The sequence below is a fragment of the Helicoverpa zea genome, chromosome 31 (genome assembly GCF_022581195.2).
Source record: "Helicoverpa zea isolate HzStark_Cry1AcR chromosome 31, ilHelZeax1.1, whole genome shotgun sequence".
Classification (NCBI taxonomy): Eukaryota; Metazoa; Arthropoda; class Insecta; order Lepidoptera; family Noctuidae; genus Helicoverpa; species Helicoverpa zea.
Window position 1 is genome coordinate 13,574,654 of NC_061482.1, and position 22,708 is coordinate 13,597,361.

Genomic DNA, 22,708 nt, shown 5'->3' on the forward strand with positions numbered 1-22,708 from the left:
GTTAGTGTCAGAGTTTGGAAGGATCTGAAATCAACCAGTTCTCGATCTTTTAAGTAGGAAAGTTTTCGACCATTGTAATCTTTGCAAATTATTGGCAACAAAGTATCGAATGTCTCAATATGAAGAGTGACAACGCGTGCCAAAAATATCTATTTTTCCGAAGGTTGCATTTGCCAATCATAAAGTGTTTTTATTTGATAGTGATACGTAAACATTTGTTTCCCAAAATATTATATTTTACTAGCCGTTTTCCCGCGGTTTCACCCGCGTCCCATGGTAACTACTGCCCGCACCGGGATAAAATATAGCCTATGTTACTCGTAGATAATGTAGATTACGAATGGTAAAAGAAGTTTTAAAACGGTCCAGTAGTTTTTGAGCCTATTCGTTACAACCAAACAAACAAAGTTTTCCTCTTTTTATTATTAGTATCCGGTTAGACTGGAAGCCGACCCCAACATGATTGGGAAAAAGGCTCGGAGGATGATGAATATTAGTATCTTATAATCATCTACCTTTTCGCAAAAAAATAATCGCTTTTTCCAATGTTTTCAGATTCCGGAAACGTTAATGAAAAGCACAGTGTATGGTCCAGTAGAAGAAACATACGTTGCAACGGGTGTGAAGGAACCTACTGTCGAGGCTGAATCTGATGATCCTGAACCTTTGCCACCCAACTTGATACCCAAGGCCACCACCTACAAGTAAGCATCATTTATATTGGTCACTAGCCGTTTGCTTGAGGTTTCACCGGCTTCCCGTGGGAACTACTGTCCGTTATTAAATAAGTCCTGGCATTAAATAAGTCTTAAGCAACTCGGGAAGCACCCTTACTACTCTACTTGATACCCAATTCTACCATCTACAAGTGACCATCATTTATATCGGTCTCTAGCTCTCCCGCTTTTCCAGAAGCCTCCCGTGGGAACTACTGTCCGTATCGGAACTAAATATGGTCGCAGACCAGGGATTACTCGAGGAGAGTGTAGCATTCCAACAGTGAAAGAATTTTTCAAATCAGTTCGTAACCTTTGGAAACAAACAAAATATGTTTCCTCTTTATTATATTATAGTATAGATAATATTATACATCTTTAATTCACTTTACGTACTACATCACGAGTGGTCCAATGCCGGGGATGGAAAGATTTATTTTAATCATCGGCTTTTTTTAATTATTTACTTGATCACTTTTAAATTATGTACTCATCAGTATACAGAAATGCCAAAAGCTTTAAATTACCTACAAAAAACTAAAAATAACAGAAAAAAATATCGATTCCAGGGTGGATATCTACTGGTGGGGTCTACGTGACGTTACAACGACCAGGAAACCCTGTGTTGTTCTAGAAATTGATGAGCTGACGATAAAATCAGACGTCGTATGTGACAAGAAGTCTAACTGTAATTTTCCAAATGGGAGATCTTCACAGACCTTCCAAGCTCCTTTGAATGAGGTCTACTGCCCTCCTCTGAGTATCAGGTTGTATGATAGCAGTACTTTTGGAAGGACACTCTTTTTGGGCACGAATATTGTGAAAAACCCTAACAAGTATATTGTTAGTTGGATACCGAAAGTTGAAAGAGAGGCGTCTTTGAGAAGCGTGTCCATTGTGGCGTCCAGTTTCTTTCAAGGTATGTTGATATGAAATAATAAAGGTTACCTACTTATTTAAATCATATTTTAGGTATGTTTTGACTGCAGCTACCCACCGCATATGCAGCGACTGCAGTAGGTAAATCAGCCGCAGTTGCAAGACTGGTTCCTATTTTGTATTGACATGAAATCGTTTTGGATCCAAGCGACATCAGCACACGCTGTCATCATGAGATATTGCCCAATTTCGTGCAGTCGCTGAAAGTGACGTAAAGTTGCAGTCAGCAGCTAGCCTTCAAAACGACCCTCAATCGAATTAGTAGTTCATAATTATGTACCAAATACGAGTCGACTTTGCAGGCTATAATTTACTAAAAAAACGATCGGAAGAGCTTAGATTTTAACATCATTATTTTTCATTACTTTCAGTCAGTCAAATCCTCTACGTAAGGAAAGGCTCTTTTCAATCAATCGACAATCTAATGAGCAAAACCTCAATGCAAAGCGTCCAAGAAACAAAGAGACCTCGCTGGAAACGAGTGTTCTGCAATAAAGTGGCCGATGAAGAAGAATACGTTCTTCTCCCAATGTTCTCCAAAGAGAAGAATCAGAAACTGGCCAAAAATACTTCCCTAGAACATTCTGTACAGAGAGACTGGTGGACAAGATATTTTGAAACGATATCGGTATGTTTTGTTCTTTATTATCAAGTGATAAACTTTGAAATCTGTTTACAAACGTTTCCAATATTCTATCCATCTGTTATGTATATAGTTATGCTTACTAGCCTGCCTCGGTAAGCACGTTAAACCGTTGGTCCTGCGCCTGATCTCTCTCCGGTCGTGTCGGATTGCCGTCCCATCGGACTATGAGAGTAAAGGAACAGAGAGTGCACCTGTGACTGCGCACACGCTTGTGCACCATAATATGTCCTGTGCAGTTGGCTAATCTCCGTTAAGATTAGCCGCCGTGGCCGAAATCGGTCAGGAGGACTATAAGGGTCATGGCACATTATACCGGCACCGCAACAGCACCGCTCCACACCAGCATTTAACTTGTCATTCAATTTAGAGCATTAAATCGTGTACATTATAATATATTTCGAAATGTTAATATGAAAAAGCCAACGGCGGGCAGTCAGCGCGCTTGCCGCTACCACACAACTCGACTCGCAGCCCGCGTGCTGCAAGCAAGCGGACCTTATACGTACAGCGCGTCGACGGCATGCTCATTACGCGCCGACTCCAAGTCGGCACCGAAATAATGTCATTGCGTCGTGTTCAATCATAACTGTCTTAAAATAATATTGAGTTTGCGGTGACAGCAAGCTGCGCGGACTGCGAGCTTACACCTTGCGGACAATGCGTAGTTAGCGCGCTGGCAGCTAGCCGTAGTCTGAATTCGAGGCGACGCCGTGCTGCAGCTGTGCTATTGCGGTGCCGGTATAATGTGCCATGACCCTAATGCTTACTAGTGAATTTGACATTACTTGTATAGGGCTAATCCCGTAATAATAATAATGTCCCGCTATTCCCGGTCACGATGGCGACCGTGGTTACGGCGGGGCAGGGGGTGCGAAGAATCTCCGGGTTACGGGAGGCCACCAAACAAAACTGACTCTTGCGACGTACAACGGCCGCACGCTACGGCTTGACTCGCATCTGGCACAACTCGAGGTGGAACTTGGGAAGATTAGGTGGCACATATTAGGGTTATGTGAAGTTCGAAGAGAGGGGGAGAACACCATAACCCTCAAATCAGGTCACCTTATGTACTTCCGAGAGGGAGACCAACAATCCCAAGGTGGCGTTGGGTTTCTGGTTAATAAGTCCCTAGCTGATAACGTTGTGGAGGTGTCTAGTGTGTCGAACAGGGTAGCGTACCTTATCATAAAGCTCACCGACAGGTATAGCCTCAAGGTAGTGCAAGTGTACGCACCGACCTCGACACATTCAGACAATGAAGTGGAGGATATGTTTGATGATATATCAAGGGCCCTCCACTTCACTACAAAGACCCATTACACCGTTGTCATGGGGGACTTTAACGCTGAAGTGGGAGTACAGATTTGCGGTGAATCGGCAGTAGGATCCCATGGATTTGGAAGCAGGAATCATAGGGGGCAAATGCTCGTCAACTTCCTCGAACACGAGGGGCTGTTTTTGATGAACTTCTTTTTCAAAAAGCAGCCCCAAAGGAAGTGGACGTGGCAAAGGCCCGACACTATGACTAAAAATGAGATTGACTTCATCATGACGAACAAGAAGCACATAGTCAGAGATGTCTCCGTGATCAATAGGTTTAATACCAGTAGCGATCACCGACTTGTCCGAGGCTCTCTGAATATCAACTTCAAGGCCGAACGTTTCCGTCTGATGAAGGCCAGGCTCCGACCAACACTGCTCCAAACCATGACAGGATCTGAAACGTTCCAGTCAAATTTGGAGAACCGATTTGCCGCCGTGGAAACCACAGCAGACGTTAACCAGAACCACGAATATGTGGTTCGGATCCTCAGGGAGGAAGGTTCGAGATTCTGTAACATGCAGCGTAAGGGCAAGAAATCAAAGCTTTCGGAAGAGACATTAGGGCTTATGAAGAAACGACGTGAAAACCCGCCCGTCACTTCGTCAGCTAAGCGGGCTCTAAACCAAGAGATCAACAAGCACGTACGACGCGACCTCCGGTGCTCCAATACTCTTGACATTGAAAGAGCAATTGAGCGGAATCGCGGGTCAAAGGTGTTCGTACAATCTCTTGGAAGAAGCCACTTGACGAAGCTGACCACAACAAGTGGAGAAGTCGTTTCTTCGGTGCCGGCAGTTCTTTCGGAAGTGGAAAATTTCTATGGCCGGTTATACGCATCGCATGCATCTCGACCTGATCCCGGAAATGAGGATTCTAGAGCCACATTAACACGCCATTTCACCGAAGACCTGCCAGAAGTCAGCAGTGGCGAAATCGAGATCGCTCTGAGACAGCTCAAAAATGGAAAAGCCCCTGGCGAGGATGGCATTACAACAGAGCTATTAAAAGCAGGAGGAAACCCCTTACTGGGGGAGCTCCAGAAGCTTTTTAATGCCGTCCTGTTTGAAGGGAGAACTCCAGAGGCGTGGAGTAGGAGTGTTGTCGTCCTGTTCTTCAAAAAAGGAGACAAAACCCAGCTGAAGAACTATCGACCCATTTCCCTCCTAAGCCACGTATATAAGCTGTTCTCAAGAGTGATTACGAACCGACTTGCGCGAAGACTCGACGAATTCCAACCACCGGAGCAGGCTGGGTTTCGGAGCGGATACGGCACCATAGACCACATCCACACAGTGCGGCAGATTATACAGAAGACCGAAGAGTATAATCAGCCCCTGTGTCTAGCATTTGTGGACTATGAAAAGGCCTTTGACTCGGTTGAAATCTGGTCTGTTCTGGAGTCCTTGCAGCGTTGTCAAGTAGATTGGCGATACATCCAAGTGATGAGATGTCTCTACGAAGCTGCTACAATGTCCGTCCAAGTACAGAATCAGCAGACAAGGCCCATACCGTTGCATCGAGGAGTGAGAAAAGGGGATGTTATTTCCCCGAAACTGTTCACTAATGCAATGGAGGATATGTTCAAGACGCTGAACTGGAAAGGACGCGGCATCAACATCAATGGCGAACACATCTCTCACTTGCGATTTGCTGACGATATCGTCATCATGTCGGAAACGCTGCAGGACCTACAACAAATGCTGAACGACCTGGCTGAATCTTCTCTACGCATCGGCCTACGGATGAACTTGGACAAAACCAAGATCATGTTCAATGAACATGTTCTACCGGAACCGATTGCGATACACGGCGCCATTCTCGAAGTTGTTCGGAAAATGTAATACCTCGGGCAGACATTGCAGTTAGGTAGAAACAACTTTGAGGACGAGGTGAATAGGAGAATTCAGTTGGGTTGGGCTGCATCTGGGAAGCTACGTCGAGTCCTAACATCGTCCATCCCACAGTGCCTAAAGACAAAAGTCTTCTATCAGTGCGTCCTACCTGTCATGACTTACGAAGTTTAAAGTCGCTCAGCGGGCTATGGAAAGAGCTATGCTTGGCATTTCTCTGAGGGATCGCATCAGAAATGAGGTAATCCGTCAGAGAACTAAAGTCATCGACATAGCCCACCGAATCAGCAAGCTGAAGTGGCAGTGGGCTGGCCATATTAGCCGAAGAACTGATAACCTTGGGGTAAACGAGTTCTAGAGTGGAGACCACGCCTCGGCAAACGTAGTGAAGGACGTCCTCAGGCACGGTGGAGTGATGACTTGCGCAAGACGGCTGGCAGGAGCTGGATTCGAGAAGCCGAAAATCGATCTCAGTGGCGTGCACTTGGAGAGACCTATGTCCAGCAGTGGACTGCGATAGGCTGATGATGATGTGTAGGGCTAATGTCAAAATTCTATCTCTAGTAAGCAAATTGACAGATAGAATATTGAGAACGGCCATCAGTACGTTACAGTAAAGTTATGCTAATTACTTTTATTTTTTTTAGGAGGAAATAGATGAAACTACACCAAGCACTGATCGAATAGTTGTAAGTGTTTCTATTATTTTATTTAACGAAGCACTTTTAGATAAAAAAAATAGGCACATCAAAGACTACGCGTAAACACAAGGATTGCGTAAACATTTTCTAAATAGGTAGCATAAAATTAATTTGAAGGCACTTCCTTGTCTTGATAAATATCTTAAAATAGCAATATCAAATAAAAGCCAACAGCGCTCTTCTGAATATATGCTTGACGGATTCATGCTTCTTCTTCAAGTTACAGATTGGAACTACCATACTATGGTCAACTCCCTTACCATCGTCATCTTAAAATGACTTACCATATTAAAAACGCATTATAAAATATGTTCCAGGTGTACAATGGAGAGTTAGAAGCTCAACCTGAGTTTGCTAAATTCAAAGATTGGTGTAGCACCCTGAAGCTTTTCAATGGGAAGAAGACCGGTATACCTGAGAAAGATGAGCAGTTGTACTGCGGCTACTTGAAAGCAGGTATCGCTATATACAGGTGGCCCCCGCCTGTGGATACCATTGCCGTCAGCTGTAATGGCGTTGAACTAAATAATGGGTGAGAAATTATTACTGTTTTTCTATGTGTATAAAAATTATTCTCTATCTCACTTGGTCACCATCACGCGTGAACGGGGCTGGACCGATTAAAGTGAAAATTAGAACCGAGGTAGAGAAGGACAAAGTTTTTCATTCGGCTAGGGGAAGCAGACTATTGGAACGCGGGTGAAACCACGGCTACTTTTTGTGATCATAATTGATGATTATCAAATGGCAGAATGTCAGCTGTATTTGTGAGGAACAAATAATTTCAATTTTAAAACAATTTCATTCTTATTGACTGAAATAATAGTTACAAAAGAAAATAAACAAAAAAAAACCGCTACAAAAAATCTTAAAAATGTGGGTAAAAACTAAAAAGTTTAAGTTCATATCTTCTGGTTTTATCATCATATCAGTTTGACAGTACCATATTGTTGTATTGTCATCAGAATTACTTACAGCTGCCTATTTTCATGACCCTTTAATATACGAATCAAAATCAAATTGAAACATAAGATACCATTACATAGTTGCATAAAGGTCCACCTAATAGAAGCGTGTTAAAAAGAATACTGGTATCATTATTCCATGGAGGTATATTTAATGACTTGGATGATAATTCATGATTCCAGATTCTTCAACGACTACCCGGACAACGAGCCTTCGAAGTTCCTTGTACGGGTATACGTCGTTAAAGCAGTGAACTTGGTAGCCAAAGCATTCACGGGCAAACTGGATCCTTACGTGGCCATCAGTTGTGGTAATAAACACCTTGGTGATAGGAAGAGTCACGTCAAGAACACTCTGAATCCTATATTTGGGAAGTAAGTAAACTTTTTACTTTTTTTAGGAGTAGGAGTATAATATGAACGGCTCAAAGACCCGAAAGTTTTCCACTGGCCATCAGAATCGCTGTCATTCCTCATCGACTCCCTCGAAATTCATACCTATAGAGAGTTGCTACCTAATTGCTACCAGCTACCATTAGTTGCCACCAATTGTTACCCTCGTGAATTTGAAGATAATCGGCAAGGTGACTGCGATTTTGATATCAAGATGGCTCTCACTTTTTTCAGTGTGATCCGTGATGAGTGACAGCGATTCTGACTGTCAAGTTTCCCTGACAGTGATGATGATCTGGTAAACGGAGACGAAATAATGCGACGTGGGTGAATAACTCGATGAAAATTGTTGTTTTTAATTTTTTTTCTTTAGAAAACGATTTCATGGTGTTGAAAAATAAACAAATCACAAAAATGAAAAACTATGTCACGTATTCCAGGATGTACGAGTTCAGGTGCACTTTACCAGACGACTACCTTCTAACAGTTTCCTTGTTTGACTACGACACGGTACCTCCCGACGAGCTAATTGGGTCTACCACCATCGACTTGGAAGATAGGATCTACTCGAAGCACAGGGCAAGAGTAGGCTTGGCTTCTGAATATAACGCGTGAGTAAAATTTAACATATTATCTTTGTGTTTAGGTATTAGTTAGACGACTATGAAAGGAGCTTGGGCACTTTTGTAAGAACAATGCAACTTTTCTAAGTTTATATGTACTTTTTTTTTATATGGCATATTTTATGTTTATATGGCAGTCATTGCGGGTAGTCAGAAGCCGGTAAGTCTGACCAAGTATAAAAAAAAAAAGTATATTGGGTTACCCGGGTAAGGTAAAAAAGAAAGTGGCTGTCAAGAGTTTTTATATGACAAAGGTATCAGCAGTGTTACGCAATGTTAAAAAATGAGTACAAATTGATGCATTCTCTTTTGCAGGATTGGACCAAACAAGTGGCGTGACTCCCAAAAGCCTTCGGCAATTCTCGAAGAACTCTGCTCTAAAAATCATCTACCTCCACCCTCGTTTCCTGATAATGCTACAGTCGTCGTCAACGGCGTTGAGTATAGAGACAGCGACAATGGTAATACAAATAAATATCCAAATTATTTCTAGGTCACCAGCCCACATCGTCATCCATCATCGTTGTTCTAGAAGACACGACTATGTAAATTTTGTTCCCAGTTCTCCTATTATTTTGATTTTATAAGATAATAATAGGTAATTGGGAAGCATATTTACTTAGTCATTTACATTACCATCATTTTACTCCAGGTAATTTATTTAAGTGTACAAATGTTAATGTCTATATTACTGTATTATGGAAGTTCCACACGGAGCCTTAAATTTGGATTTGTTATGAACCATCACAGTAATTGCGTCGTCTTAATGTTATATTTTGTTTATATCATATAATATGAAATATCAAAGTACTTAAATATGACTGTCTTCTGCTGCCCAGAAGGAAAGGGAAGTGCGAAATTTAAAAAGCTACGATTAAATGCTTTGGTGGAACAGCACGGAAATGCAATACATCTTACCATGTATATACATGAAGTAAGTGAACAAAAGAATAACTAAAGTGAATATCTGTTTCCTGTAGGCAGGAGTTTTAGGTCAGCATCCGATCGCAAAGAAAACATCTGTCTCAGCCTACTTCACAGTTGGTACACGTTGCCAATATGCGGGTATCGCCTAGTGCCCGAACATGTGGAGTCACGGCCTCTACTGAATACTGCAAAGAATGGATTGGAACAGGTATCTTTAATACATTTAATAGGTAAGTATATCGAATTTTCTAGGACGAAAACAAATCCGCGACACAACAAGGGTGTTATGCACCACAATAGAGGATGAGGTCAAAATTCAGCTAAAACTAGGTATCGGTTGAAGTTATAAGAAATTCCTTATGGCTGGTGATTGCTGGTGGCTCCCTGGTGCAAAAAAAATGATACCTCAAGATCTTAAGTATTCCAGTCTAGAATTTGGATTCGGAAGTTATTATTGTTCTGCTTATTTAATTTTCTCAGGGCAAACTCCAAATGTGGGTGGATATATTTCCTTTGGATGCGGATAAGTATATCCCGCCTGGTGTGGACATCACTCCTAAAAAACTGGAGGAGTATGAGCTTCGCGTAATCATCTGGGATGTGCAAGGAGTAAAGCTGGATGATCACGGGAAGAAGGTTTCCGATATTTATGTCAGAGCGTTAGTATTGTTAAATTCTATCCTCTGAATATCAGGTAAGATTAAAGAGAAGTCTTTCCTTGTACCAGGAAAAGATGCTTAGGGTGTGTCTACAAGGTGCATGTAGCTGGAGCGAGTAAACATGCGCAAGTGACAAGTGACAATAGCATGCGGTGGGTATTTTGCTTTGGTACATGCGCAAGCTACTTGCACCGTGTAGATGCACCCTTAGCTTCAAAGAAGCCCAGACAAGTTTTCACACTAATATGTTCTTGAAAATCAAAGGAGTTTACATTTTGATGCTTTGTATTTTCAGATGGATTGACACCATAGAACAAGCTCAGTACACGGATGTTCACTACAGCAGCTCTGCAGGAGAAGGTAGCTTCAATTGGCGAATGATTTTCCACTTCCAGTATCACCAAGCGGAGAAAAAGGTAATTAGGTTCTTTATATGGCACATAACATTCTATAATCTCGCTATAGAATAATCATCTGATTGGTTCTTTGTATTACAACAGTTGGTGAGAAAAGAAAAAGGACCCTTCACGGAGGTCGAAGAACACATGACTCCAATATTTGTGGTTCAAGTATTGGACAGCGATGCTGCTTCTCAAGACGATTTTTTGGGTACGTTTTTATGTCTCTGTGTGTATATTTTCGTACTTGGTGATAATTTACTACTATTTTTTTATAATTCTTATAGCATCCGTGTCTTTCAATTTGAACTCAATGTCCAGAGGAGTGAAGCAACCTTATAAATGTAATCAAGAAGAACTGGATAAGAATAAGAAGATAAATCTTTTCACCACTGTGGCGATTAGAGCATGGTGGCCTCTCGTTTATACTAATAGAAATACTGGCATGACTTCAGCTGCTGTAAGTGTTTTTAAGAGAGTTACTTTAATCATCATCCTCCGAGCCTTTTTTACAACTATGTTAGGGTCGGCTTCCAGCCTAACCGGATATAGCTAAGTACCAGCGCTTTACAAGGAGCGACTGCCTCTCTGACCTCCCTGAGAGAGTTACTTAAATATACTTATCTTTTTTTTGTGCGTTTTTGTAAATTTTACCTAATTTTATTAACTTAACATTTAAATTTTCCTAATTTCTTGGGAACATTTAAATTCTTTCCTAAGATGACTTTTTTGATTAAGTTTGAATTCTGGGCTAATTTTAGTATTTTTCAGAAGACCCGTAGTCAGTCTTAAATAATATATAAAGTAAATATAATATGATTTCTATGTTTATATTACAGGGAGCTATAGATTTGGAGATGTCATTGCTGCCGAAAGAGAAGGCTTTGTTGATGCCAGTTGGACTCGGAAGGGAACCACCGGCTCCTTTGCCTGATCCTGCGTAAGACCTTTTTAGTTCTATCAAGCTTATGTTCTCGATGGCGTGCACTTGAAGAGGCCTATGTCCAGCAGTGGACTGCGATAGGCTGATGATGATGAAGCTTATGTTCACGATGCAACACAGTTCTTTTAGGATGCATCTACACGGTGCAAGTAGCTTGCTCATGTTGAGGCACTTGTGCAGGTTACTTGCACTTTAAAAACGTGTGGGTCTAGCGACTCGCACATGTACGAAAGCAAAATACCCGCGCGCGTTCTCTTGTCACTTGTCATTTGTCACTTGCGCAAGCTACTTGCACCGTGTAGATGCACCCTTAGTTTAGTTCTAGCTGTTCCCAGTTCTTTAACCACGTTCCATCTCCCAACTGATTTGATCAAATTATTTTCATCAGTTTTTCTAATTTAAGAATTGACAACTTTTTGCAGTCGGGCAGTATCGTCGAACAACCCGATGAAATTCGTAAAAAGCTTGATGTTCAGTAGCTGGATAAAAGAACACAAGAAGGTGGTAGCTGGGACTGCAGCCGTTACTGCCATGGTTGTACTGGTGTACTTCCAGTTACCAATGGTTTTTGACATTTTTATAGTAAGTGACCATAACGCTTTGAAACGAGTAAAATGTTTTCTTTTTTATATCATTGCCATATTTAGTCATTTATACATCTATCTTTATAAAACGGTCCCTAGTTACCAATTAATTTAATTCAACCGTCAAAAACTGTTACTTTCTATTCTACGCAATTTGAATGACATGACGTCACAGATATTTTCACATGAAACTGCATACTCATTTTGCTCATGTTGTTATTAAAAAAATTTACAATTTTCCACCAAAATGACACATAGTAGACAACAATAGACACAAATAGACAATAATCACATAGTCCTTTATTTATATTCACATAGGTGCTATTTGCATACACACTATGTGTTGCTAAAAAGGGTACTTTTTTTAACGACGTCAAAAATCATCAAATGTGGGTTAGCAGCGGTGAAGGAGTGTCAGACTCTTACTGAAAACAAACCGTCGTGTTCCGTCGTAGGCCTATGTACCAGGGCCGGGTATCTCTTTCGAGCAATCCGGCAGCCCCGGCAGGCCTTGGCCCTACTGGGCCCCGCTCTGGAGCTAAAAAAGGTACTTAGCTAATGATTTCTTTCTCTATTTTCAGTGAAAAGGACATTGTAACCTGACGCCGTTCAAGTCTTTTGTAATTTCGTTTTATCATTATATTTAGTGGTGGTCTTTTGTAAGCAGTATACATAAGTTTCAAGATATAAATAGGTACAATTTTACAATAATTTAGATGTCTATTATTATCGAAACTAAAATGTGAATTTTATTATTTGTGTTTAATAAATATTATGTTACCTTCATGACTATGTTTTAATTGTGTGACTATATTTGACTATCATTTTACTGAATCTTCCTGTAAAATCAACGCCAATCTCCATTGCTTCCGATTCGTTGGTCACATCATGTCTTATAGGAAACGGAGTTTCAAAATAAGCAGCGCACATACTAACTGCGAATTTCTAAAAGCGATCTATCCATTGTTACGCGGTTAGAGATTGGGCATAATTTAAATAAAACCAAAGTTTAAATTCTATCTCTAATCGCAAATCGGCGAATAAATCGTCAATAGAATCCCACTTACAGGCTGTGGGTAATGCATCTCAGGAGATCTCTGTGGCCCAAACAACAGAATTGTTCGCACATTCAAAAACAAGATTAAAAAGTTGTGTCAGTCTGTGATTCGCAGTGATAGATCACGCTCTGCATCATTATCATTACGAGCATACCGTAAAACCTGTGGCTTTGCTACTTATCTTAATTAGCGATTAGTTGTACTTACCTAGGCTATGTTTGATTACGCGACGAATCGTAAGGGGTAAACGTTATATACGACTCCATGATAACTCTGTAGCTCTATGTCCACCATCCTACTGCGTTAATTTTTTTTATTGTAATTGCTGTGAATTTCATTATGCTGTTTTTGACGCAAGGTGATAGTGGAGTCCAAACTGAGGACCAAACCTTCGGTGAAATATTTAAAAATCTTATCATTTCAGCTATCGCCACTAACAACGCCATCTATTGAGCTACTTAGTAAGATCAGTGAAAATGGTTTTTCCTTTCCTTTTACATTTACGAAACATTATTTGGTCCGCTTCAGGCTGCTTTATTTAGTAGATTTTTAATGCTACGTGTGTACCTGGATTTTGAATGCTGATAAGAACGCTTGTTTTAGTCCCAAAATAATATGCTTTTAATTCCCAAAACTTTTCAGCGTAGAAATGGGCGAAAAGGATAAGGTTGCTGTTTCTATGGGAGGAAAAAGAGGATACCTGTAAAAGCTGTAGCAAATTGTCATAGTTTCAAGTATGTAAATCTACAAATTGATTTTACACAAAAAAAATTTCAACGCTTCAATGTAGATACTATTTCACCTATCTCCTCCCTGTAATGGAAGTAAAAAAGTTACATGTTTCAGAGCATTTAACTAAAAAGTCTCTCGTATTTTTCTAAGATGGCGCTAAACTCAAGATACAAGCACATCTAAAAGTATATACAGCGTCACTTTGTAAGCGATAATGCTTTTTTCCTTGGATATTACTGAAGAAAAATAAATAAATAAAATTATTGGTAATTTTTGTTCCCTATAAAGAATCATACCATTTTATCATCTATCAAACATTTTTTTACCAAAACCTAAAACTGGAGAGTCAAATTAAACAGCAACATAAACACTGTTTTTAATCAAAAAATTTAATGTCGCGTAAAGAGAAAGGTCGCCCAATTGAAGTAGTATATACAATTCAAATAACTCTCCAAGGATAACCTAAAACATAACCCATACATAATAACCCTTTCCCAAAACACTATCTTCAAAATCTCATTCCATTGAAGAAGACAATTTCCCAAATCGGTCGACGGAGAAGCCTTTCAAAAGTTTTGTCCACCAAAAGGGCGCCACACGCATGCCTACTCAAGAGAGGTGTGGGGGCCGCCCATTCGCTACACACTCACCGCGATGACCATAATAACCGCGGCCGCGCTCCGTAGCCTACCCGAACGTACGCAACTTTTTTAAAAAACTTTAAAAAGAGAACGCATTAAAACCTCCGCGCACCAGTGAATGATTTGTGATTTCGCGGTAAGTTTTGACATTTGGTTATCTATGGTGTCTATTTATTTGAATTTTCGTGTTGTTTTGATTTTTAAGAAAGTTTTTTGTCAGTGAAATTAATTGAGACGTGGAAAATACTCGATTATTTCTGAAATTACGTGCGGTTTACGTGAGTATTTATTTAATGTGTAGAATGTTCTTTAAATATTATTTTTTCAACATTTCTTCCTCATACGTCAGCGTATTATAGTAGTGCTATTAAGAATACTTCTTCTTATCTAGATTGGTTTTTTTTAGGAGAAAATATCTATATTACGCGTGCATCTGAGCCTCTTCTTTGATAAGGAATTTCGCTTTCACTTTACAGCATTAGCAATTCACAATAATTGGCATTAGTTGTTGATTGTTAAGTCGATATTTGTTTTCTTATTTGGGACCATTTTGCAACCGAATAAACCAAATACCAGTGGCCTTAATGAAGACAATCAATAAATGCCTACATTAAGTATCTGATTTTATCACACCATTCAGATTCACGTTACTAATTTAGAAGCCCGTCTAAATAATTAAGAAAACATAATGATGTCACAAAAATATACGACACTGAGTACACAGCTGTGCACACTTGGCGTTCATATTATTTTATGACGAAGGCGTATAATAAAGAGATTTATTAGAAATTCCTTTCGTTCATTAAATAATTCGTTATTTTTGGCGGTGGGAAATTTTGCTAAAATCATTCAAACATTGATAAAAGTGGATGTTATATAATAATAGTGTAAGTTATTCGCCATTCGACTCCTATATACAAACCGACGAGTCTCAATACTGACAACTGACAAGATAATTGAGTTTTCTTCCCTCGCTCTTCGCCCTTCTTCGAGTATGACGTATTATTATACACTGTAATAAAAAGAATATTGGCTATTCTTACAATATATATAAACATAACAAAACAGTATTTATATATATAAACCCCTTAGGTACAATATTAAGTAACTATGTAACTAACTTTGTTTGGTTACATAATTAAATTATGGGAGCACTTATCTTAAAGCTTAAGAAGTTACTTCATAGAGATAATGTAGTTTTGGTCTAAAAAGTAATGTCATAGTAAAGGCTTGTATTCAGCCGTACTACTTTATCTTAACGCTAGTCTTAACACAAAAAAGTTCGAGACTTGAATGTTTCGATCTGCTATTCGAGATTCTTTTTTCGAATCGATACAAGCGTAAGGCCTAAGCTACCGACAACATAATTCTTAAAACAACTGTTCAGTTTGAATATAGAACGTGAAGATTCATTGTTGACGAAAACTGACGTTCATGTTATCGATGAACCCTGCACCATAGCCAGGTTATATAAACAGGGATACCGTCACACGTTATTTGCCTCTATTTTATTTTGTGGGCGTAACTGTGATGGTCTCGGCTATGGGAAGCTATAGAATCATTGGGCCGGTCAATTAGTGGAGTACACGATCAATGTCTGACATCACTTTGCGAAACAATGTGGAATTAACATCCTCACTATTTTCTATTTTCGATGTGTTTTATGGAAATTACCTGAGATTGTATACCCATCGTTTTTCCATGACTTAAAAAATTGACCATATGACGATCGTATTCATGAAAATGAAATGTTAGTGACAAGGGTGATTCAAAAATTACGTCAGCTTTTTAATTTTTTTACTAGTTATTAATTGAAACATTGACCTGTTCTAACCCAGTGATATGTACAGTAGTAGGCATACTAGGTATATTCTTTTAATTGTCTCTTAGCGGAAGTGAAATTAGCCCACAATACAAAATATTAACAGTAGGTACGACTGCGATAGTTTCTGGCATCACGTTTTGTAATGGGAAATTACATACATACGTATATTCAGCTTTAAACATGGACAAAGATAGTTAAAACATTTGCTATTATTTTCTTCTTTTCTTTCTCAAGATTTATATGCTTATTACTAAGAGGAAATAAACCTGTTAATGTTATTACTAGCATATCAAACAGTCATTATAGGAAGTTATTTTTGAAATCATCGATCATTATACAAGCTGCGTTTTGCCTTATCAATATGACATAGTATGATAACAATATGACACAATTAAGATACGGCCGCCACATCAGTCGGTTTAACCCGCCTTCAAAACGGTTTTGATTTTCACAATCTCTGCATAACGATTATTTTTATTTTTGTCCTCATCAGTTTTTGGTTTATGCAAACAATGGAGTTAAGGAAAATTTATCATTATGAAAACAGCCTGGATTTATGACTTAAAATTACCAAATCATTTTGATTAAAATATTTTTTGAATATAGACAAATATTCTATTATGTGTCCCCACCACTATACAAAATAACTAATTACTTAAAATTGCTGAACCTATTTTGATAGAACACCGCACCGAAATCAATTCATCCGTTTAAGGTTTTACGAGGTTACAGTGCCACAGAGAGACAGACATATTGCTGTCAAACTTATAAGACCCATCTTTTTCTTCTGAGGGAGACTAAAGAAAATATGGACGGATATCCGGCGATATAATACTTACTTGTCTCCGATTTATGTTACACTGGGTATTTTAATACATAAACCAATTTTTAAATTTTATTCAATAGTTTTACAAAATGATCTTATTATAGGGAAACTAAGTATCAAAATATTCATCCGCATCGCTGTCAGCTGGGATCGTGCCCAAAAGGCTGGCTGCATTGCCACGCTGGATGGCAATGCATATCCTTTGACCGAAATATAGGCCAGCCCTTTGGTCACGAGTGGACTCCACTAATCGCTTACTAATTTCTCGAAAGAGTCTGTGGGCACTTGGGCCCCATGGTCCCAGGGTTTCAACCCCAAACGGCTCAAAAATGCAATTGCCGGTGAGGTTTACATATTTGTGCCGCTTGAGGTTTTCCGCGGCTGCAGCAGCTGCACCGACACAGCTCGCCATACTGGGAAGGTGGGAAGGTGCAAGGGTGTCGACGCAGGTTGCGTCCCACATCAAAGACCTTCCCATCTTCCAAGGCATTATAGACATCCCGTCTGGTCTCTTGCCATCGTCGCGCGCCAAGCCTCTGGGTTCTAAAATGGCTGGCACTCCGGCGGTGACAAGAGCACGACGGATAATGTCATTTATGCTGGCGTGTCGTGCCATGCGACCAGCACTTTTGCTACAGGAAAGACCATGGTGCCCAAGGCGGTCCACAGATTCACCGCACTGGCAGCGATGCGGAGCCGCAGTGGGAGCGCCGAGGCGTAGGCATGTAGCGAGCCGGAATGTAGTGTCACCCAGCATGGTCCCAACGCTGGGTGACGGCAGTGCGTGAAGCCATAACCCTGACTCCCACTCTCCCACAGCCAGTAGGCGGGCACGCTCAGCAGTACTGACAGATGTTTCAATTAGTTTATTTCTCGTCAATCTGCAGAGCGTTACACTTCAATGCACATCATATAAGGTTCAACGTAATATCAAAGTGTTCGCATAGAAATAATATATGTATTATGATCAAATGTAGGAAAATAACGACAATACTCCGGACAATGAACTGCAGGAAATACTTACACCGTCTTTTCAATAATGCGCCTATCATAGCTGAAGTAACTTTGATATTGCAATATATACCTTATGTTAACTACATTGGAGATGTATTTACAATTCAGTTTTGAGACAGGTTCGTTGTCTGGCTCCAATACTTAAAATTATAAAGTCTTGCTTTTCTCCCAAACCTCAACCACCCCTTTTGTAGACATTGTACATTGTTTCCGAAGAAAATAACGGCTACAAGCACTCAGGGATAATGCAGTTATAATATTGGTGAAATTTTGTTTTCGGGGGAGCGCAAAAACTCACAAATGAGCAGAAAAAACACTTTGTTATGTTAATCTTTGTTTGGTACGAAAATGAAGCTTGTGACGTTCATCACGGATAAATAATTTTCAGCTCCAAGTATTTTTATTAAGCAGTTGAATTGAGTCTTTTGTGATAGAAATCTCATAGAAAAGCTCCTTTGCTTTTCCTACATTTTCCGGACGACTGTCTCTCAATTTATTTCTTTAATCAGGTCGTCGTCAATAATGCGATTAAAATCGAACAGCATCCGATTTTTAATCTATTAGAATATTGAAGTTAGTAAACGGTCTATCTAGATACTAGATCGTAAAGCTTCCAGTGAACTAATTCAGTAAAACTACTAGAAGCGTACATACGTATTTACGGGTACATGACTACATGACACATTTCGTTTTGTCTCTTTGCAACATACAGCCCTAATGGTTAACCTTTGTTAGCTATAACTCAACATGACGTCTCAATCATAAAAAAGCGGATTTGAAAATAAATAAAAAATGTAGAACAAAGAAACTTTCCAGTTGCCTTTTGTCAAATTAATTTTATCCGCATGTATGATATCATAGATGCTATCATGGGCCATTACACCTTATTTATTATCCCATCAATTATAATTTAGACAAGTCACGGTGTTTTATCCAAAAACATTTTTCTGCGAATATGTACGTAATGTTATCTTTAAGTGATTACTGTCATTAATTATTTTCATTTTTATAAGCTGCTGTTATACTGACATATTTATTACATTGTCTGTTCACAAATTCCTCTGCAAGACAATTTATAATTGGTTCTATCTTCTATTATAAAGTCCGAGTTCAAGTAATTCAAGTCAGTTACAACTTTAATTGATTTTAAATAATAACTGTATTTTATAAACATCAGAAAATGGTCATGCAACTATTCATTATAATTACATAGATTAGGGTTAAACGTTATTTACGTCACTTCCCCTTTCTTCACTATAATGTCCTTCACACCTACCACATGTCTCAAAAATGCATCATTTTCCAAAAGCCAAAATTGTGCCCTGAAAACATGCTCCGGGGCTCAATTAAGGCGTGAAATCCGAACAGACCTCGCTTATTGCCAGTATATTAAGTTTATGGGACAGGACTGCATATCGCGATTTTGTACCGCCAAAAAATGGGAAAATTATGAGTTAACACAGATATCTTTGTCATCATAGTACTAAGTTCCCTAATAAAAAAAGAATCACTATTCGCTATCTACCCGGAATGTTATCAAATATTACGTGATTAATCATTATGAGCTAAAATGCCATCTTCTCAATTTCTTTTTTGTAAGTTAAAAATTACTGTGTCTTTGATCCGGTCCTTTGATCATAGAAAAAAGTAAAGCTAATGTAACATAATATGATTTTGCGTAAGTGTTTGAGTTCACAAGACATATTTACATATGTTTTTCTTTTTATACAGACTGATTAATCTCATACAATACATAACTGTTCTGATCCTCGCCGACTTAGTTATTGCATGTTTACATAACAGTCGTTACGGTAAACAGAACAAAATATCCGACAGTCAGCCACTCTAACCTTATTACCAAAGGATATCAGGTTACCCGTTGACTGGGTTGTGGAGGTTAGGCAGGAAGTTGTGCCATGGAAAACCTTTTCATTGCCGGTAAGACCGGAAGCTGGCTGTTACTTTATCATTTCCAAAACGTGAATTATAAAGTATGTCATGTGCCTCTCTGATTTCATAATACTACACTATTTACTTCGTTAATTATACTGTCGACGTCAGACAAAAACCCAAGAGGCAAAGTAGTAGTAGTAGTATTATTATATAAACCACGTAATTTATGCATAGGAAATTCTAATCTTCACGGCGTCACGCGTCAGCGAATGAATTACTTTGAAACAATAATAAAAACGTTAAATTAAACAGCAATAACGTTGAGCCTTATCTTTTATCACACAAGATTCTTTAAAAGGTCGTTAGGTTTACTCTCTTTAATAGTCTTAAGAATATTTTCCATGAAAACACACGAATTGAAGCTATGTCGTTTTAATTTATTTTCGTATTGGAATCGAAAATGAGTGTAAAGCAGAAAAACGTTAATGAAAACGATCGTAAGGAAGAAAATGGAAAGACACAAGGAGTTGACTATGATGAATTCCTTTCGGCAGCTGGCGAAATCGGCAAATACCAAGTGTTCCTGTTCTTTGCAACATTCCCGTTTTACGTTTTCGGTGCTTTCTCCTACTTCTCACAAGTATTCCTGACGGAAACCACACCAAACCACTGGTGTTTGATACCAGATCTGCAGAATCTGTCGATCATAGAAAGAAGAAGTTTGGCAATACCATCAGACAATGATTCCTCATTTGGATACTCACGCTGTCAGCAGTATGAAGCTAATTGGAGCGAAGTTTTATCTACAGGAATAACACCAAATGCGACATGGAACAAAGTGCCTTGTCAGAATGGTTGGGAATTCAACAAAACAGAATTCGCCTATCCTACAATCGGGATGGAAATGGGATGGGTATGCGATAACGACAGTAACCAAGCAACGGCACAATCGTTTTTCTTTGTTGGCTCTATCGTTGGAGGTTTTCTCATCGGATGGGTTGCTGATCGCTTTGGAAGAATACCAGCAGCTGTTTGCAGCAACATGATTGGAGCCATCGCTGGCACAGCCAGTATTTTCGTCAACAATTTCGTAGAATTTACAATCTGCCGCTTTTTCATGGGTATGTCATACGATAATTGTATGATGATGACTTACCTCCTAGTATTGGAATACAGTGCTCCTAAATACAGAACCAGAATCACTAATTTGTCGTTTGCGGCTTTCTTCACTACTGGAGCCGTTGTGTTGCCATGGATTTCGCTGGCTTGTGGATATTGGAAAATCGTTGCACTCGCCACGAGTGTACCAATGGTACTCTCTCTATTGGCTCCATTCATTATACCTGAAAGTCCGAGGTGGCTATTGAGTAAAGGAAGAATTGACGATGCAGTGGAAAAGGTTTTGAATATAGCTCGTGTCAATAAAAAAGTGATTCCTGAAAGTTTAATTGATAATTTCAAGCAAACAACATTAAGCACTCCTAAAACGACTAACAATGTGTTCGATCTATTAAAAAGACCGTTGTTGAGAAGAGTTTTTATCTGTGTATGTTTAGAATATACATTTTGTATGCTAATATTAGATGCCCTCATCAGGACTATAGGTCAGTTGCAGTTTGATTTTTACGTGTCCTTTTCTGTGATATCTTTAACTGAATTCCCTTCACTGGTTATTTTGTCGTTTGTACTGGACTACACAGGTAGAAAGCCAATGATGATTACTGTGTTAACGTTATGTGCTATTTTCAGTTTTTTGATACCGTTTGTCAGTGGAGGTTTAACTTCTATGTTGTGTGCTGTTGTAGCCAGATTCATGGTAAACATGGCTTGTAATACAGTGATGCAGTGGGCAGCAGAAGTATTACCTACTTCGGTCAGAGGTTCTGGTACGTCGATTGCACATATTTGTGGATACATTGCTACTGTTATATCACCGTTTGTTGCATATCTTGAGGTTTACAAGTCTTGGCTACCAATGGTTATTGTTGGCAGTATAGGTGCGGCGGGTGCTTTGCTTAGTATAACGCTCCCTGAAACGGCTAAAAGAGATATGCCACAAACGTTCGATGATGCTGAGGACTTGATCCGAAGCCAAGGATTCTTCGACATGCTGCGTTCTAAAAAACAAGTCGTTGATGCCAATAAACATGCCCATGTGAATGAGAGCTTTGAATTGAATTAGTTACATGATTCATTGATGTTGCATAATGTGATATTGTTTAATACATAATTACCTTTACAATTTTATGCTAGCGATTTTTTCTGCCTTTGTTAGTTTATAGTTAGTCATAATGTATTTATGTAGTTTGCGAATTGTTACAGTTGTTGTTGTCTTCCATGCGACCTAGTCTGAAACATTAAATTTTTTAAATTGTTATTTTTGCCTTTTATTGCTGTTATTATGAGTGCTCTAATAAATATGCCCTTTATAGATATATAGGTATGTATGCCACTGATTAAAGAGTTCCTGCAGAACTCCTAAAATCCTTGCTTTTTAAACTCTTAAGAATATTTTAAACGAGGAAGTCATAAAAATGTTATCACACGAACGAAGAAAGCACGTGGCATATTCAACCTTACGCTAAGCAATGCACCTAAAACTCCCTTTGCGACGTAAACCAACTTTTTATGAAGTGCAATTGTCCTTGTAGCGTACATGTAATATGAAGATACCCACTCACGAGGTCCACACACGTGTAATTTATTGCTGAAAAAGATCTCAACATACGAGCCATGAGCTAATTTATTTTAGCGACGCAGAGCAGCGCATTGTCCTTTTATCGCGTATAAAGAAATATAAAACTTTTTGTTTTCTCAGTACCTATTTATTTTATTTACTACATTTTAAGTAATAGTTTGACTTATTTTGGCAATATTAGAGTGGCTAGCAAAGTGCGGGTCTGATTTTTGTACTGATGGTTCCGTGCGTCAATAGTAAAAAGTAAAAAAAATAAGAATACATGAATTACATTGATCACCTTGATCTTACATCGATTTTAGTTTCTAGTAGTCTACTTAGATATATACATTATTCTTTACCAGTCATTCCTG

At 39.0% G+C, this 22,708-nt stretch overlaps 2 protein-coding genes across 2 annotated transcripts in view; both read left to right on the plus strand.

The window, feature by feature from the left end:
- LOC124645318 (otoferlin-like) overlaps positions 1–13,432 on the plus strand; it is a 74,816-nt gene extending 61,384 nt beyond the window's left edge. Inside the window, exons 18-32 of the mRNA XM_047185118.1 lie at positions 556–704; positions 1,286–1,635; positions 2,027–2,283; positions 6,123–6,164; positions 6,494–6,708; positions 7,325–7,516; positions 7,975–8,145; positions 8,473–8,618; positions 9,138–9,292; positions 9,565–9,735; positions 9,890–10,159; positions 10,244–10,352; positions 10,429–10,601; positions 10,981–11,081; positions 13,369–13,432. Coding sequence (XP_047041074.1) covers positions 556–704; positions 1,286–1,635; positions 2,027–2,283; positions 6,123–6,164; positions 6,494–6,708; positions 7,325–7,516; positions 7,975–8,145; positions 8,473–8,618; positions 9,138–9,292; positions 9,565–9,735; positions 9,890–10,159; positions 10,244–10,352; positions 10,429–10,601; positions 10,981–11,081; positions 13,369–13,432 — 2,565 coding nt within the window. The remainder of the gene's footprint in view (positions 1–555; positions 705–1,285; positions 1,636–2,026; positions 2,284–6,122; positions 6,165–6,493; positions 6,709–7,324; positions 7,517–7,974; positions 8,146–8,472; positions 8,619–9,137; positions 9,293–9,564; positions 9,736–9,889; positions 10,160–10,243; positions 10,353–10,428; positions 10,602–10,980; positions 11,082–13,368) is intronic.
- A 6,579-nt stretch (positions 13,433–20,011) lies between these two features.
- LOC124645285 (carcinine transporter-like) lies at positions 20,012–22,034 on the plus strand. The gene has a single exon (XM_047185084.1). It carries the CDS (start codon positions 20,118–20,120, stop codon positions 21,837–21,839), a length of 1,722 nt encoding a protein of 573 aa, XP_047041040.1. The 5' UTR covers positions 20,012–20,117; the 3' UTR covers positions 21,840–22,034.
- Positions 22,035–22,708: the final 674 nt, after the last annotated feature.